At 39.9% G+C, this 18,724-nt stretch overlaps 1 protein-coding gene across 5 annotated transcripts in view; it reads right to left on the reverse strand.

The window, feature by feature from the left end:
• Positions 1-18,724, reverse strand: part of ADGRG6 (adhesion G protein-coupled receptor G6) — a 180,876-nt gene that overhangs the window by 43,030 nt on the left and 119,122 nt on the right. For all 5 annotated transcript variants that reach the window (XM_038766793.1, XM_038766792.1, XM_038766790.1 and 2 more), the window contains 4 exons: positions 9,379-9,464; positions 4,932-4,984; positions 4,763-4,825; positions 112-254 (listed from right to left, as the gene is read on the reverse strand). In XM_038766793.1, coding sequence (XP_038622721.1) covers positions 112-254; positions 4,763-4,825; positions 4,932-4,984; positions 9,379-9,464 — 345 coding nt within the window. The remainder of the gene's footprint in view (positions 1-111; positions 255-4,762; positions 4,826-4,931; positions 4,985-9,378; positions 9,465-18,724) is intronic.

An 18,724-nucleotide genomic window follows, 5' to 3' on the forward strand; every position in this document is an offset into this window, starting at 1 on the left:
TATGTATTTTATGCTAGCGTATAAACTACCTAGTGGACTTTTTTTGTAAATGAATGGATGATTTAATCTCTCAGAACACTTACAACTCAATATGGAATTTCTCCCACTTACCAATTTGCTTGACATTAACCATGTATAATCTCAATCCATCTCCTAGGGAACCATTACTTTGTAAGAGTTTCTGCCGAATGACTTTCCCTTCCAAACTGATATTGTTGGTAGCATTATACACCAAAAGGGCCCAAATCATAAACCTAGAAGAAAAAAAAATTCCAAGATCTCCTTAATGAGTCTGTATTTAGAAGAATGGGAAGAATTTGACTGGCCTATTATTAGAACTACATCCAGTAGTAACAATAGCAGGCAGCACATAAAGTAAGGTCCTTTATTTTGTGGGCTCAGATTACTCCTGTATGGTGGATTTACCCCCTCCTCCAGGGCAGTTTTCTCTTGCTGTTATCTTGTAAGTGGAGCTACCCAGGAGTGGCCTGCACTCCCCACCCACCCCAAGGCCTGGGCTTCTCCTACAGCTGAATCTGTGCTAAGAACCTCTTTACTGTGTTGGGCGGAGGAGACATTGTTGACTTAGTTGCTTTTGCCCCATTACTGGTCTGATGTCCTCTGAAAAACATTTTACTTGGAGATTTTGCACCAACTGCAAAGAAGAATCATCAGTTCTCTATTCTGCCTCCGTTTGCAGCTTTCTGCCTCAGCACCCCCAGTCACTGCCTTACCAGAGGACAGAATTAAGGAAGAGAATGAACTTGACAATACAGCTCCCTGCACTGCAGCCCTGCCTCTCTCCCCACCGCATATAGGTACATTCATTCATTCATTCCTATTTTAGCTTACTGTGTGTTCCTAAATGTACCCCGCAAGTAAAGGAGAAGACAAATCTACCAGGCAATATATGAGAAGAGAACAATCTAAGGATGGTCCTCGAGTAATACAAGTAGGGAAATGGAGCTGACTAAAAAATAATACTAAATAATGATTTGTTAAGCAATTACTATGTTCTCAGCACTGTACTAAGCACTGGGGTAGAAACAAGTTATTTCAGGCAGAAACAGTTCCTGACTCACATGGTGCTCAAAATCATATTAACTAGAGAAATACTTTCAAAAGACTTAGGGACTAAAAAGAAGATATCAAAACTGGAGAGTGAAGGCAGAGATTGAATTGTCCCTTGCAACTTCATTATAACCCATCTTTTCTTCACCCCAGCCCAACCCCTAACTTTAGGGATATGGGAGGGAGTTGAAGAAACTCTACCAGAGGCAGTAGAAACATAACTAGCAGGCATTAGCACTATTTGTGGTATGTAAATACAGAGAACATTAGCCTGTGAACACCAGTCACAGAATAGAATGACTAGAAACAGATAAAGGCACTTGGCACACTGAACAGGAAAGTAATTCTGAAGATATCCAGTAAAATTGAAGGGGATATTCAATGGAGCAGATCATAAAAGAAAGAACTCAAATACATCACACATCATGAAGAACCTCCTATTACAGTTATTACCTGTGATGAAAATAGCATACATAGCACTGTTAGGGATTATAAACACTAGACTGAGAATGGGTTTCAATGAAGTTTAAGAAAAAAATATTTGTCAGAAAGTTTTAGATTTTTCAATGACATTGACCTGCCCTCTAATCATCAAGTATGGAGGATAATGCTATTTACTTAGATGCTACCATTTTTCCAATTATGTTACCCAACATTAATCATTTGATCCCCACCACTGAAAACAGCAAGACTGTTCTAAGCCAAGGTAGCAATAATAGCATTCTATATAAGAGATCTATGCCTCCCTACCAGCCTTTAATTAAAGTGTAGAAGGATCTCTGTGGCTTTATGCTGCGTTTGTGTAGAAATTAAGTGAAAAGTTTTCAGATTGCTTTCCTCTGAGTGTTTGTGCCAGGTATCAAGGACAAACATTCCATAAACTAAATATCAATCCACTTTGGAAGGAACTTTAACCTTAGAATGATCCCGTTTAATGTATAAAGAGTTTGTATAGATGAGAATAATAAAACACTGAAATTTTATTAAAATGTGTCTTCTAAACAGAATCATCTAGAGAGCGTTGTCTCCCAAATCTGTTTCCTGTGTACCAAATTACACTCTCCAGGCACTGATAACTATACGTACTTCAAGATATCATATCAATCCAGTTCCTGAGCCAAAATTGTTCATGTTTGCATTACGTATTGTTCAATTCATGATGTCAAATCCAGAGCAAATCAAAATTTGGAGGGTTAAGATTTTCTTCATCTGAAGTAATTTTTCCCAACTTGAAAATTAAAATAGACTGGGAGTAACCTACTTCATTCAATCATATTTATTGAGCGCCTACTGTGTGTAGAGCACTGTACTAAGCACTTAATACCTCTACATAGTCAACAACATTTCAATAGAAAGAAAATCTAAAATTTGAGATCCTACCTCATGTTTCCAAGGTCCACTCTGTTGTTCTGAATAAATCTGTTTCGGCTGCTCCTGTTTTATGTATTTCTGGTTTCAACCCTAGTTGAACTATAGTAGCATTCTACACAGCTTCTTCTATATTATTTAATACAATGCAAATGGAAAGGCAGATGAGGGTAAAGAAGTTTGTGTGAAAGTGATAGGAGTAGTTTAAGAAACTTCAGAATAAGCCACAAGCAAGTAGGAAAAGAGAAAAGACATATGTGGCACCTGGAAAAGACTAAGAAAGTACAAAGGGATCACATATGAACATTCAATGAGGCAGTGAATAATGTGGGAGGATCTTGTGAATTGGCAGAATATAATTTGGAGCCAAAGACGAGTCTTGGGCTTTCAGATCTAAGAGGTCTGATGGACTCGTGGTGCAGGTTGAACCAGAAAGAAATGTCTAATTATACTCTCCTAGTCATTCATGAGAACTCATATAAAAAAAGGGGTGAAGCACTTGAATTTTTGACCTTTGTTCTTGGTTGCACTGAGAGCCTTATAATGGAAGACAGATGCTATGGACCAAGCTGGATATTCAACTCCCTCTGTGCCACTGCAGGTGCTGATCCTTTTTTTCCTGAAAACTCTTAAAATTCCATGTCTCCTGAGTCGTCTTAAATTAACCCCATCCTGCTTTAGTTGCTCCAATCACAGGGCTCCTCAAAACATAGTCCATATGCCATCTGGGTCATTGTACACAGTTTTTTAAACGTGCATTTATTTTTCTGGAAGGATGTCAGTTTTTCCTTAAAACTCCATACTGCTACTCTAGATTAAAAACGCAAGACCTTTGATATGGAAAAGGAGAGGTGGTTGCTGAGATACCATTTTCTGGATAATGTGATAGTGCACGTAAAACAGACATAAAATGATGTTTAAAGTGCACAAGTATCCAGTCATAGGGTCTTTTCATCAATTACCACACTTATTTACCCTAAGTTTATCAGTGCTTGGTATAGGGACCTGCAGAGTTGCTTTCTTGATAATAAAAATAAAATTTGAGGTAAGTGGAGTAATTTCTACATTGCTGTCCAAAAAATGAAAAGGTCATATACTTCGTAATTTGAAGCTGTTACCAGATAATGAATGCCAGTTTCACACAGTTCTCAGAATCTTCTGTTGGTTATCACCTAAACCAAAAACTTGAACTTTAAAAGACCTTGCAGCTAAGCAATTTCATACATAAAAGTTATCCAATAAAAGGACTCTAACCTTGGATCACGATTTTGCAAAGAGTGAACTTTTACTGATAACTAATTTATAAAGTTATGTTATAATCATGGCTGATTTTATGGGGGTATTTTGTCTCCCCCATCCCTAATGAGAGACTTTATGGATGGAAACTTTGGGAATCCCTGTTCTGGTGACTAGTCAATATCACTATGTATTTTATGAAGTTACATTTTTCTGTTAGTTTTATATATCCTCACAGGGTTCTTAGAATTTCTTTTATTTTTTATGGGTATTTAGGTTCTCGGTATTCATTCAGATATTTGTCCCAAATTAAATGTACTGAGCTGGACTCTATTACTAGATTAGGGATGCAACATATAGCAAGAATCAGGGATAAAGTGCTTTGGAAGAATGAATCTAAACTTATCTCATAAAATTTGCTTTCTCTTCCCCTTTTTGTTCTGATTAGGAACACTGTATTCTCTTCAGCTCCTTGATCCAAGGCACAAAATGCAATAGAATTCAACACCTAACTACTTCAAAAATAGAGCATTTCAAAAACGAATAATAGATTATTTTTAGCCTTTATTTCCAAGTTTATTCCTGATTACATGTTTTTCTGATCTTTTAAAATTTAAAAAAGGTAGTCAGAAAAAATAGGGTCAGTTCTGTTATGAGTGACAGGTTGGGTATACAACTATATCTGGTACATATGTTTGAAGTTGCCAAAATAAATTGTAGAAATCAAGTTTTCAGAATGTGCCCTCAATTCTCCCTGTTCTAAGCTGGAAAGCTTGTTTCAAAGCAGAGTGGGAAGTTGTGTAGAAGAACTACTATGACCCCTGATCTTAAGGGCTTTCCATAGACTGTAAGCTCCTTTTGGGCAGGTAACGTGCCTGCCAACTCTGTTATATTGTACTCCCCCAAGCCCTTAGTAATGGTCTGCACCCATTAAGCGCTCAATACAAATCATTGAACAATTAAAGCACTAATTACTAACTCTAAGATATCGCCATGTCATCATTAGAATAGAATTCCCCCTCCAAATGGTGATTGCCACCTTGAATGGGATACTTTGCCTCTTATTCATTATGCCCGAGAATATTACCTCTGATCACTGTCGACATTTCTTTTGACTTTTGTTTTCTCCTCCCCAGTGCTTGTCTGAAGACTTTAAATAGAAATAAATATAAATAGCAATTAGAATGCAGCATATCTTGCAAGAGGCTTAGACATGTTGCTTTTTCAATTTCCTGTTTCTCAACTCCAGCATTTACCTGATATTGACCACATAGACAGTATAATTCCAATTTTGTAAAGTTGAGTTGAGCTGAAAAACACAACCAAGGATATTCACAGGATTACATATATGGCTTTTGAGGGAAAAGAAACTATTATCAGAAGTTTTTCATTTTGCAAAGTTTTAATCTTTCACTCTGAAAACACCCATAGAAACTTCATGTATTAAACTGCTTACAGTTTAGAAGCACTTAGAACAGTGTGGTTTAGCGGGAAGCAGCATGGTTTAGTGGCAAGAGCCTGGGCTTGGGAGTCAGAGGTCATGAGTTCTAATCCTGCCTCTGCCACTTATCAGCTGTGTGACTTTGGGCAAGTCACTTAACTTCTCTGTGCCTCAGTTACCTCATCTGTAAAAGGGGGATTAAGATGGTGAGCCCCATGTGGGACAGCCTGATAACCTTGTATCTACCCCAGTGCTTACAACAGTGCTTGGCACATAGTAAGTGCTTAACAAATACCATCATCATCATCAACAGTGCTTGATGCATAGTAAGCGGTTAACAATTGCCATTAATAAAAAAAAAAAAATAGAGTCCCAGAGGAAAGAGCATGGGGCTGGGAGTCAAGGAATCTGGACTAATTTCAATTCTTCCAGTTGCCTGCTGCATAACTTTGGGCAAGTCACTTAAATAATAATGATGGCAATGATGCCCATCCGCCAAGCTAGCTCTCTTCCTCCCTTCAAGGCCCTACTGAGAGCTCACCTCCTCCAGGAGGCCTTCCCAGACTGAGCCCCTTCCTTCCTCTCCCCCTCGTCCCCCTCTCCATCCCCCTATCTTACCTCCTTCCCTTCCCCACAGCACCTGTATATATGTTTGTACATATTTATTGCTCTATTTATTTATTTATTTATTTTACTTGTACATATCTATTCTATTTATTTCATTTTGTTAGTATGTTTGGTTTTGTTCTCTGTCTCCCCCTTTTAGACTGTGAGCCCACTGTTGGGTAAGGACTGTCTCTATATGTTGCCAATTTGTACTTCCCAAGCACTTAGTACAGTGCTCTGCACACAGTAAGCACTCAATAAATACGATTGATGATGATGATGATGGCATTTGTTAAGCACTTACTATATGCGAAGCACTTGGGGGGGGATACAAGGTGATCAGGTTGTCTCACAGGGGTCTCACAGTCTTAATCCACATTTTACAGATGAGGTAACTGAAGCTCAGAAAGTTAAGTGACTTGCCAAAAGTCACAGAGCAGACATGTGGCAGAGCCAGGATTAGAACCCACCTGTGCTCTTTCCACTGAGCCACGATGCTTCTCTTAACTTTTCTGTGGCCTAGTTCCCTCATCAGTAAAGTGGGAATTAAACTTCTGTTCTCCCTCTCCTTTAGACTCTGAGTCCTGATTGACATTGGACTGTGTTAGATCTGTTTAACTAGCTCAGTGCTTAATACACTGCTTGGCATATAGTAAACATTTAAATACCACAGTTATTATTATGATTACTACTCTATCCTCCAACTCCTCTTGCTCACTTAAAGATTGTGGACTTCCATATATAAACTGGAATGTACTCCATAAGGACTCAGGCAGATCCTCCAGCATTATTGGATTTGTAGTTCAGATGTCTCAGAACAAAGAGGACATTAAGGACTCACTCACTGACAGGTAATTATTGAGCACTTGCTGTATGCAGAGCACTGTACTAAGAGCAATGAGAAACAGCATGGCCTAGTGGATAGAGGATGAATTGGGAGTCAGAGGACCTGGATTCTCATCCTGGATCCACCACTTGTCTGCTGTGTGACCTTGGTTAAGTCACTTAACTTCTCTGTGCCTGTTACGTTACCTTATCTGTAAAATGAGGGTTAACATTGTGAGCCCTATAAGGGACAGGGACTGTGTCCAATCTGATTAGTTTACACCTACCCAAGCACTTAGTATACTGCCTAGCACATAGTAAGCACTTGTCAAATACCAAAACATAAACAAAACTAAGTGTTCAGGAAAGCACAATACAGTTGGTAGATGTGATCCCTCCTGTCTGCAGAAAGCTTACAATCTACAGTTTACACTCTTCTCCTCCTTCTCAATCTCCAGCTGTCAAACCATTAGAGAAAGTAATTAAGCTTGAAATGGTAATCTGATGCCCTTGTTTTCAAGAAAAACTTACCATTCCTTTGATCTATATAATTCCACCTAAAGGAAACTTCTTTTATACCAGGATCAATCTAAGTAGTTCTGGGAAGGAGCATGGCCTAGAGAAAAAGCATGGGTCTGAAAGTCAAAGGACCTGTTTCTAATCCTAGCTCCACTATTTGTCTGCTGTAGTACCTCAGTCACTTATCTGTGGCTCAGTTTCCTCATCAATCAATCAATCACATTTATTGAGCACTTACTGTGTGCAGAGCACTGTACTAAGCGCTTGGGAAGTACAAGTTGGCAACACAGAGACGGTCCCTACCCAACAGTGGGTCACAGTCTAGAAGGGGGAGTGCTGTAAAATCTGTCATCTGTAAAATGGAGATTAAATCCTACTCCTTCCTACTTAGACTGTATGCCTCATGTGGGACAGGGACTGTGTCAAACCTGAATATCTTGTATTTACCCCGGTGCTTAGTACACCACTTGGTACTGCTTGGTAAGTCTAAACAATTACCATACTTATTATGTTTTTTTCCTTCTGCAATTTATCAGTTTTAACATCTGATACTATTTCCCTCTACAGTTTGATCTATGCTAATGACTGTTTTAAAATAGCAACTTTTCAACAAAGTATTCAGATTTGCTTTATTTGTATTATTAGTGCAGCTACCCTCTACTCAAAGCAGGTGGACCCAAATAAAAAAAGATCTGATTATGGTGAGGATTATGACGATTTCTTAAAAGAATGCATGCTGTAAATGAAAAAAAAAGCCAACAGGGTTCCCACATAGTTGTGTGTTGGTTACAGTCCCAACTGTAAAATTGAATTACAATGTGAAAAAATATTATTCTTAAACAATGATGCTCAAAGCAGCAGTCAGAGGAATGAGTTTCCAGGGTGACTAACTGGACGTGGGCTGCTAGAGAATGAAAATAATAAAGAATTTGTTTCTTTAAAACGTTTCTGGAATTTAAGCAAATAAGAAGAAATGCTGCTGACGGGTAACCTGAAAAGTGAATGGTCTTTCACTAAATGCTGTCCTATTAAAAGACTGGAGACTGACAATTAGGAAAGAGATTCCAGCCTTTTGTTAGTCTACGTGAAATTTTTAAAATGGGATGCTTAACTGAATTTAATATAATACTTAAACTTTTTATTTGTTTCAAGTAAAATCATTTGTTCTTCATCCACTAGTGTTGAATAGAATAGACGTGAGCCCGCTGTTGGGTAGGGACCGTCTCTATATGTTGCCAACTTGTACTTCCCAAGCGCTTAGTACAGTGCTCTGCACACAGTAAGTGCTCAATAAATACGATTGAATGAATGAATGAACATAGTTGTTAAGCACTTACTATGTGCCAAGCACTGTTCTAAGGGCTGGGGGAGATACAAGGTTATCAGGTTGTCCCACGTGGGGCTCACAGTCTTAATCCCCCTTATACAGATGAGGTAACTGAGGCACAGAGAAGTCAGGTGAGTTGCCCAAAGTCACACAGCTGACAAGTGGTGGGGCCGGGATTAGAACGCAAGACCTCTGACTCCCAACCCCATGTTCCTTTCACTAAGCCATGCTGCTTCCCCAGATAGAAGCAGCGTGGCTCAGTGGAAAGAGCTCAGGCTTGGGAGTAAGAGGTCATGGGTTCAAATCCCGGCTCTGCCAATCGTCAGCTGTGTGACTTTGGACATGTCATTTAACGTCTCTGGGCCTCAGTTACCTCATCTGTAAAATGGAAATTAAGACTGTGAGCCCCCCATGGGACAACGTGATTACCTTGTAACCTCTCCTGCGCTTAGAACAGTGCTTTGCACATAGTAAGTGCTTAATAAATGTCATTATTATGATTATTATTATAGAACCCAGGTCCTTCTGACTCCCGGGCCCAGGCTCTAGCCACTAGGGCATGCTGCTTCTCTCGTGATTTTTCCCCTCAACCATCACCTCCATAGGCATCACCTTTAAAGAAATCTTCTAGTTCTCCTGCCTGGGACAAATGAAACTTTAAACTGACCCTGTGAGTAGCTCACATTTTTAAAAATGCTTTCTAGCAGATGCCATTACAGATAAGCTCGTTGTAGGCAGGGAACGTGTCTACCAACTCTGTTATATTGTGCTCTCCCAAGTGCTTAGTACGGTGCTCTGCACATAGTGATCACTCAACAAAATAGGACTGATTGATTAGGTACAAACAGTGGAAGAAGTCATGACCTTTTGACACCCAGCCCTGTGCTCTATGCACTACACCATGCTGCTTTTCTTACAAGCATAGGGTATCTTGTGTTGGTCAAATTGCTAGTCTCTATAAGAAGAAACAAAAGTTCTCACTTACCCATTCTGCAACTTTGGCCTGTACTTTTACCTCTGATTCACGTAGCATATTATGAACAATGATGGAAATCCGGTAAAATACTCCATCTATACATCAAAAACAACATTTAGCGCCTCATATGCCATATCACTTTTAGAAATATTAAACTATTTTTCATAGACCATGTTGTAAATATTGAGCTATAGAGAAGTCCCAAAGCAGCCATATACTCCACTGTGCCACCAGATAAACTTTAACCTTTAGAATCTACTGGGCAGCTTTTTAGCATTCTTTAGCAATATAGTTCTCGACTGGGATTGTTCAGTGAAAAACACTAGCTAAAATAATTTCAGAATCCGATTGCTTTCTTTTGAAAATAAATTTTTATCAGCATCATCAATCTTTTCATCCTTTTCACTATAAAAAATTCTAAATGTTTTGGGATGCAAAGCCTTTAAGATTGATCTGTGAGTTTCACTTCAAGCTCTCTTCCTTTAGGAACTAACTCACCATACCAAGAAGTCAATAAAAATCAGTGAAGAGAAAAAGAAACAAGATAATTGACATTAAAATATATAAAATAGCAAATATGTAAATGAAAATATTTGAAATCAATCATCTTCAAATAATGTTAGCATGTGGATCACGGAAATGTTTAGCAACATAAAATTTAAGTTTAAAATCTATTAAGAGTACTGAACACACTCCATTCCTCTACCAAAACTTGCATTTTGGAATAGTTGGGTTCCTTCTCGCTCCCCAATGCTGCTTTCACAGTATTCCACCTCCCCCATTCCTCTCTTTCCCTTCCTTTGAAGCCCATATCATCAGCTTCTACCACCCTTTCCAGATACTAGTCATGGTCAGCTAACATCCCCCATGACCCACCTCCAATTTTCTGAACTATTTTAATCCATTTCTCACATTCCTTCTCTCTTTCTCCATCCCTACATTGATCCTTGGGGACTTCAATATCCACATAGATGTTCCTGACGACCCTTCTGCTACCCACTTTCTAACACTTCTCAAATCCACTGAGTTCCTGCTGTACCCCAGTTCTCCCACTCATTAATTTAGACACACACTTGATCTCATCATCTCTAGTCACTGTACAATCTTTACCTTCATTAACTCTGAAATCCCTTTGACTACAACGTCCTCACCTGCCTTCTCTTCCAGACACCTCCTCCCCACAAAACTGACCTGTTCTCTCAGAGACCACTGACCTTTTGACTTCATCTAATTTCCTCAAGTCATCATGCCCTATTTATCCTCCTTACCCAAACCATCTTGGCTTGATGACCAAATTGAACTCTCTCACTCCCCTATCCCTTTGTTGATTTCACACCACTAATGCATAGCCCTGGATCACCTCCATATTCTGTATCCTTTGCTCCTGTGCAAGAGCCATAGAGCGCTGCTGGCAGAAATCTAGATATCTGGCCAACCTCATCCACCTCAAGTTCATTCTTGTGTGCTTTAACTCTACCATCTCCTTTGCCCAGCAAAATTATTTCTCCATCTTTATGCCCATTGCCCTCTCCAGTTGTTTCAACTCCCTCCTCAAACATCCTATCCTTCTGCCTCCCCAACTTCTTGTCCCAGTGACCTGGCTTCCTACTTTATTGAGAAAATTGAAACTAACAGGCCTGATCTCCCTAAAATCTTCCCTGTTCCTCTCCAGTCCCTCCATCCTCCTGCTTCTTCTTCAAGTCTCCCATATTTCCCAGCAGTATCTCAAGAGATCTCCGACCTTATCTCAATAACCACACCTTCTACCTGCACATCTGACCTCATTCCTTTGCACCTTAACAAAACACTTACCCCCTCCCTTTTTCTCTCCCCAACAGCCATCTTCAAATGTTCACTCAATGATTTCTTCCTCACTGCTTTCAAACAAGCCCATGTCTCCCCTTGACTCTGCACTGCCTCGTTATCACCCCATCTCCCTCTAACCATTCCTCTCCAAACTCCCTAAGTGAATTGTCTATTCAAGCTGTCTCAACTTCCTCTCCTCCGATTCTCTCTTTGACCCCCTTCAATCTGGCTTCTGCCTCCTTCACGCCACAGAAACTGTCCTCTCCAAGGTCACCAATGTCCTCTTTCTTGCCAAACCAATGGCCTTTACTCCATCCTAATCCTTCTTGACTCTCAGCTTCTTTTGACACTGCCGACCACCCCCATCTCCTGAAAACATTATCCAACTTTGACTTCACTGACACTGTCCTCTTCTAGTTGTCTCCTATTTCTCTGGCTGCTCATTCTCAGCCTCTTTTGTGGGCTCCTCCTCTGCTCCCACCTCCTAACTGTGGGTGTCCTTCAAGGTTCAGCTCTGGGTCCCCATCTATTGTCCATCTACGAACACTCCCTTGGAGAACTCATTTACTCCCATGGCTTGTATCCTATCCCTTCTTGATTACTGTATCTGCCTTCTTGCTGACCTTCCAGCCTCCTGTCTCTCCCCCTTCCAGTCCATTCTTCATTTTGCTGCCTGGATCAGTTTTCTCCAAAAACAATCAGTCCATGTTTCCCACTCTTCAAGAGCCTCCAGTGGTTGCTCCTCCACCTCTGCATCAAACAGAAACTCCTTACCATAGGCTTTAAAGCACTCAATCACCTTTGCCCCTCCCACCTCACCACTCTCCTGCTACAACCCAGCATGCACACTTTCCTCCTCTAATACTAACCTATTCTCTGTACCTCAGTCTTGTCTACCTTGCCACCGACCTTCTGTCTATGGGGCAGGGAATGTGTAAGCTTATTGTTATATTGTAAAAAAAAAATGAGGATATTTGTTAAGCGCTTACTATGTGCCAAACACTGTACTCTCCCAAGTACTTAGTACAGTGCTCAGAACACAGTAAGTGCTCAATAAATACAACTGACTGATTGACTGACTGCTATTGGCCTCAAACACCTTCCCTTTTCATATCAAACAATTACTCTTCCATTTTCAAAGCCTTATTGAATGCACTCTCCTCCAAGATGCCTTCCTTAAACCCTCATTTCCTCTTTTCCCACTCCCTTTTGTGTCACCCTGACTCACTCTTTTTACTCATTCTTTCATTCAATCCCTGTATTTATTTAGCGCTTACTGTGTGCAGAGCACTGTACTAAGCTCTTGGGAAGTACAAGTTGGCAACGTATAGAGACAGTCCCTACCCAACAATGGGCTCACAGTCTAGAAGAGACAGACAACAACACAGAACAAGTAGACAGGTGTCAATACCATCAGAATAAATAGAATTATAGCTATATACACATTATTAATAAAATAGAGTAATAAATATGTACAAACGAGTGCTGTGGAGAAAGAAGGGGTTAGGGTAGAGGGAGGGAGGGGGCAATGAGGAGGGGAGGATCAATACCATCAGAATAAATAGAATTTTAGCTATATACACATCATTAATAAAATAAATATGTACAAACGAGTGCTGTGGGAAGGGGAAGAGGGTAGGGTAGAGGGAGGGAGGGGGCAATGAGGAGGGGAGGAGGGGAAAAAGAGGGGGGATCAGTCTGGGAAGGCCTCCTGGAGGAAGTGAGTTCTCAGTATGGCTTTGAAGGAAAGAAGAGAGCTAGTTTGGTGGATGTGTGGAGGGAGGGCATTCCAGGCCAGAGGTAGGACATGGGCCAGGGGTCGATGGTGGGACAGGTGAGAACCAGGTCCGGTGAAGAGGTAAGTGGCAGAGGAGCTGTGTGTGGGGGGGCTAGGCTGTAGAAGGAGAGAAGGGAGGTGAGGAAGGAAGGGGTGGGGTGAGGTGATGGAGAGCTTTGAAGCTGAGACTGAGTTTTTGCTTGATTTGAAGGTGATAGGCAACCACTGGAGATTTTTGAGGAGGGGAGTGACATACCCAGAGCATTTCTGTACAAAGATAATCGGGGTAGCAGAGTGAAATATAGACTGAAGCAGGGAGAGACAGATCAGAAAGACGGCTGATGCAGTAATCCAATGGGGAAAGGATAAAAGATTGAACCAGCAAGGTAGCGGTTTGGATGGAGAGGAAAGGGCGGATCTTGGTGATGTTGTGGAGGTGAGACTGGCAGGTTTTGGTGATGGATTGGATGTGTGGGGTGAATGAAAGGGCAGAGTCAAGAATGACACCAAGGTTGCGGGCTTGTGATACGGGAAGGATGGTAGTGTCGTCTACAGTGATGGGAAAGTCACAGAGAGGACAGGGTTTGGGAGAGAGTATAAGGAGCTCAGTCTAGGACATGTTGAGTTTTAGATGGTAGGCAGACATGCAGATGGAGATGTCCTGAAGGCAGGAGAAGATATGAGCCTGGAGGGAGGGAGAGAGAGCAGGGGCGGAGATGTAGATTTGGGTGTCATCAGCGCAGAGATGATAGTTGAAGCCGTGTGAGCGAATGAGGTCACCAAGGGAATAATAGGTGGAGAACAGAAGGGGACCAAGAACTGACCATTGAGGAACCCCTACAGTAAGGGGATGGGAGGGAGAGGAGGAGCCCATGAAAGGCTAGAGAGATAAGAGGATAAGATAAAAGAGATAAAATACTCATCACCCTCTCTCCACCCCAGCCCCAAAGCACTTTATTTTTTTATAATTTCTGCCTCCCCTTCTAGACTGTAAACTCATTTTGGGCAGGGTGTGAGTCTGTTATATTGTGTTTTATTCTCCCAAGCACTTAGTACAGTGCTTGGCACACAGTAAGCACTCTTCTGCACACAAGTACTCAATAAATACAATTGTTTGACTGATTGATTGATTGATTTGTAGAACACCAAAGCTGTTACTCAGGTCTTAGATATTTGGTTAAGGCTACTAAAGAAGGCTAAGGGAGACAAAGAAATTTCAGATTTGTCCCTATCACATGAAGAAGAAAACCTGCAGGGGGAAAATAAGGGTCAATTTGAAAACAAAGGCAATTTTTCTCCTAAGGTAATTAAGTTTAGGGGTTTTTCTTCTCCTCTTTTGAAAGAAAATGCTGCTCACCAGGCAGACCTGGCTGAGTTTTCCCAGTGCAATTCTACTGAAATTTTCATCCTGAGGTACAAAACGAAGGATGGACTTTTTAGGAGGTAATAAGGGAAAAGAATGGAAGCAACTTTAATCAGGTTTGAACAATTATCTGCCAAACGTTTTCTCATGATTTCCTTTAAAAATACTGAAAGTAAAATTCTTAACAATGAAGAAAACAAATCCCTTCCCATTTCCATTACTGATTAATGAGTAGGGAAGGAGAAGCCTTAAAGAAAAAAAAGAGTTCTGAGGGCTTCTGTAACCAAGAGCAGTAAAATTCTACCAACGCTCATAGAAGTAACTGAGTCAGAGTTCCCAGCATAAATAATTCCATTGCCACCACTAATTATAATATACTTGGATAGAAAGGTACAATGAGCTAAAGAATGGAACTGAACTTTTGAAGGCAAGCTTGTTTCGTCTTGTTCAACTCATCGTAAATTCTGAAGTGATTAAATGAGCAACCAGATGTGCATTTTTTTAAAAAAATGTTGAATAAAAACGAATGTTCAAGACCATCTTTTGTGAAAAATAAATATCCTTATTTGGACTCTTTCTTCAAACATACCGAACCCCTTCAAAGCATCGATTTTCAAATGAATTACCAGACAAGAAAACCAGAAAGTGTGGGATCCAAGCATTTATTTCAAGCACTGACTAATCCCAAATGTAGGTTTAAAATGATCACTAGATGGAGACCTAACGCCTGTTTTCAGTAGGCTAGTAAAGCATATTTCTACCCACTTTCCGGAGATACCACTATTTCTGGTGAAACTTAAAACTCTTTTTAATTTCTTAAATTGTTTTACTGAAGGTGATCACGGGTGTAGCTGAATGGGAAAGAATATTCAGAGTGGAGCAAAAAGCATTTTAGAAACATTTCTGAGATTGTAATAGTTTTTCAGCATTTTTCAAGGGCTCATCCAAGCACAACTTCATTTATTCAGCTGTGTTTATTAGCACTTGCTGTGTGCAAAGCACTGTACTAAGTGCTTTGGAGAGTGCAATATAACCACACCCCATATTGACTACTACATTAGCCTCCTCGCTGACCTCTCTGACTCCTGCCTCTCCTTTCTCCAATCCACATTTCACTCTGCTGCCTTGATCGTTTTAGACCATGGACTGGAAATCAGAGATCAGGGGTTCTAATCCTGGCTCTGCTACTTGTCTGCTGTGTGACCTTGGGCAAACCACTTAACTTCTCTGTGCCTGTTTCCCAGAAGTAAAATATGGATTAAATCCTACTCTCTCCTACTTAGTCTAAAATTCCCATGTAGAGCAGAGACTGTATCCAACCTGATTTACTTTGACTCTACCTCAACTCTTAGTACAGTGTTTGGCACATAGTAAGGACTTAAGCAGAGAAGCAGCATGGCTCAGTGGAAAGAGCACGGGCTTTGGAGTCAGAGGTCATGGGTTCAAATGCCGGCTCCACCAGTTGTCAGCTGTGTGACTTTGGGCAAGTCACTTAACTTCTCTGGGTCTCAGTTACCTCATCTGTAAAATGGGGATTAAGACTGTGAGCTCCTCGTGGGACAACTTGATCACCTTGTATCCCCCCCAGCGCTTAGAACAGTGCTTCACCGATACTAAGCACTTAACAAATGCCATCATTATTATTAACAAATACCATAATTATCTTCATTCACATCTCCCTATTCCTCAAGAACCTCCAGGCATTTCCCATCCACCTCCACATCAAACAGAAACTCCTTATGCCTACCTTTAAAGCACTCCTCCTACTACTTTACTTCACTGTTTTCCTACTACAGTCTAGTCCACACACTTCATAATACCAATTTACTCACCGTAGTTCCATCTCATCTCAATGCTGACCCCTTGCCAAGATCCTCCTCCTGGTCTGGAACTCACTTCCTCTTCATATATGATGGACCACCACTCTCCCCAATTCTAAAACCTTATTGAAATAACATCTCCTCCAAGAGGCCTTCCCCTAATAAGCCTTCTTTTCCCCTACTCCTTCCCCATTCTGTGTTGCCAATGCACTGGGATCTATACCTGTTAAGCACTTGATAGTCACCTCACCTTTAGTCCCACAGCATTTATGTACATATCTGTAATTTATTTATTTTCATGTCTGTCACCCCTGAGATTGTAAGCCTCTTGGATGCATGGAAAATATCTACCAATTCTGCTGTATTTTATTCTCCCAAGCACATTGAACAGTGCTCTGCTCACAGTAAGCACTCAATAAATACCATTGATTGATTGACGGTAGTTTCAGATTACCATGAAGGTTTAGGAACTTCAACAGGATGATTTTTTTTTCTAATTTATATGTCTCTTAAATTTTATGTATTTCCCTTTACTCCCTTAATTTTATGATCTTTTAAATTACAAAAGCATATCAGGCAAATAACCATTATATTTCTATATAAGAAGATTATAATAGCCTCAGAGTTTCTGTTGGTTAATCAGTAGGAAAATGAGAATTCAAAAACAAAGATTAAAGGCTACAATTAGGCTGTTCATAAAATACAAATCCACTCTCGCTGCATACTACCTTTTTCTACTTTTCTACCTTTAAAGAGCTATTTTTATATCTATATCTAGGAAATGCCCAATCTCAATCAGATCTGGTTTTTCTGCATTCAAATTTGATGCATGACATGCTAAAGTCAATCTTAGGTCTGCAGGGTGACCCAGGTGAGTGGATTTCACAAGCATGATAAAATTATTTTTGAAAATGTGATGAATAAAATAAGTGGTATATATGTATTGGTGCTTTGGTTTATTCCAGTAGACAGGCTGGTTGAAGGATTCTCACTTAAGGAAATGGATGATTGATAATATGATGTTGGAGAGGATTTTCTGAGAAACATTCAGATTGATGGCACTTCTTTCAGCGATATAGTGGGGTCTAATGAGTTTTTACTTACAGGACTAATGGCTCCAATATAGGCAGAAGTCAAAAGTTCTATATTATGAGCTATTCAAGTTCCTTTCACTGTCTGTGGGGTTTTTACAAGATGCAAAATGTCCAATAACCAATCAACAGCATTTATTCATCTAGAATTAGTAACGGACATTTCTTGACCAAAGACTCATGAATGTATATCTATATCCTGTCTGGATGATTCTTCTAATTTTCGTCTGGATTTAACTTTCGGAGAATTGAAATCTCAGGACTAGCATCCTTCTTTGTGGCTAAAATTTGAGCCATCTGATAAAAGATGTCAAAATGCTCCAAAGTGCCTTCAGCAGCAGATTGTTATTTTTTTAGTAATTTAAGTCATTTTACCTTTTTAGCCTTCTATGGAGGGTACAGAACTGGATATACAAGACCTATAATATTTTCATGGCTATGCAATGGGATGATACAAAGCTGAATTTTGGTCATTAACATTTGTACTGCACATGAACTGTTTTCAAGTTTCCAGGAGATAAAAGCAAGGCTGGATTTGTATTAAAAATATGGATCAAAAATGAATGAAATGTACTTTCTTCATGACTGCAAACACGTGCAGCCAAATTTAAATGCATAGGAGATTAATATAATTAGCTAATATAGCTAATAAAACTATAGCTGGTCTATAGTTTCGAATGGTCAAACTGATTTCACTAATACTGGCAAGTTTATCCAAAAGTTATATGTAAATGAATACACTTGTAACTGAGATACTGAAATGGAATAAAATTCATTCAATCTTATTTATTGAGCGCTTACTGTGTGCAAAGCAGTGTACTAAGCATTTGGAAAGTACAATTCAGCAACAGAGACAATACCTACCCAACAATGGGCTCACAGTCTAGAAAAGACCTTGGAATTAAAATTATTCTCCAAGATTTGCTAATATTTTTATACTGTTCTTTTGGCAATTTGGTAAAAGGCAGAAATGGCAACAGATCACTTTTTCCAGAAATAAACTTTGAAGTTTGTTTGACAAAATGGGAGAAATGGTCATACATTACCATAATTCTGACATTTAATCTCTTTTAGGGGGTATCAAGATCTCATTTGACTTATGACATTTCTTCTGTCTGCTCTTGATAGAAAAATTACAGGTTGGACTGTTCAATCAAGCAATCAGTCATATTTATTGAGTGCTTACTGTATGCAGAGCACTGTGCTAACTGCTTAGGAGAGTATAATAGAGTTAGTAGACGTGTTCCAATCATCAATCATATTTATTGAATACTTACTGTGTGCAGAGCATACAGTAGACTGTGAGCCCCTGGTTGGGTAGGGGCCATTTCTATATGTTGCCGATTTGTACTTCCCAAGAGCTTAGTACAGTGCTCTGCACGCAGTAAGTACTCAATAAATATTATTGATTGATTGAATGAATGAATGAATACAGTAACGTAAAGTTGGTAGAAATGTTCCTTGCCCACACTGAGTTTACAATCGAGAGGGAGAAACA

Source organism: Tachyglossus aculeatus, chromosome 2, assembly GCF_015852505.1.
Source record: "Tachyglossus aculeatus isolate mTacAcu1 chromosome 2, mTacAcu1.pri, whole genome shotgun sequence".
Classification (NCBI taxonomy): domain Eukaryota; kingdom Metazoa; phylum Chordata; class Mammalia; order Monotremata; family Tachyglossidae; genus Tachyglossus; species Tachyglossus aculeatus.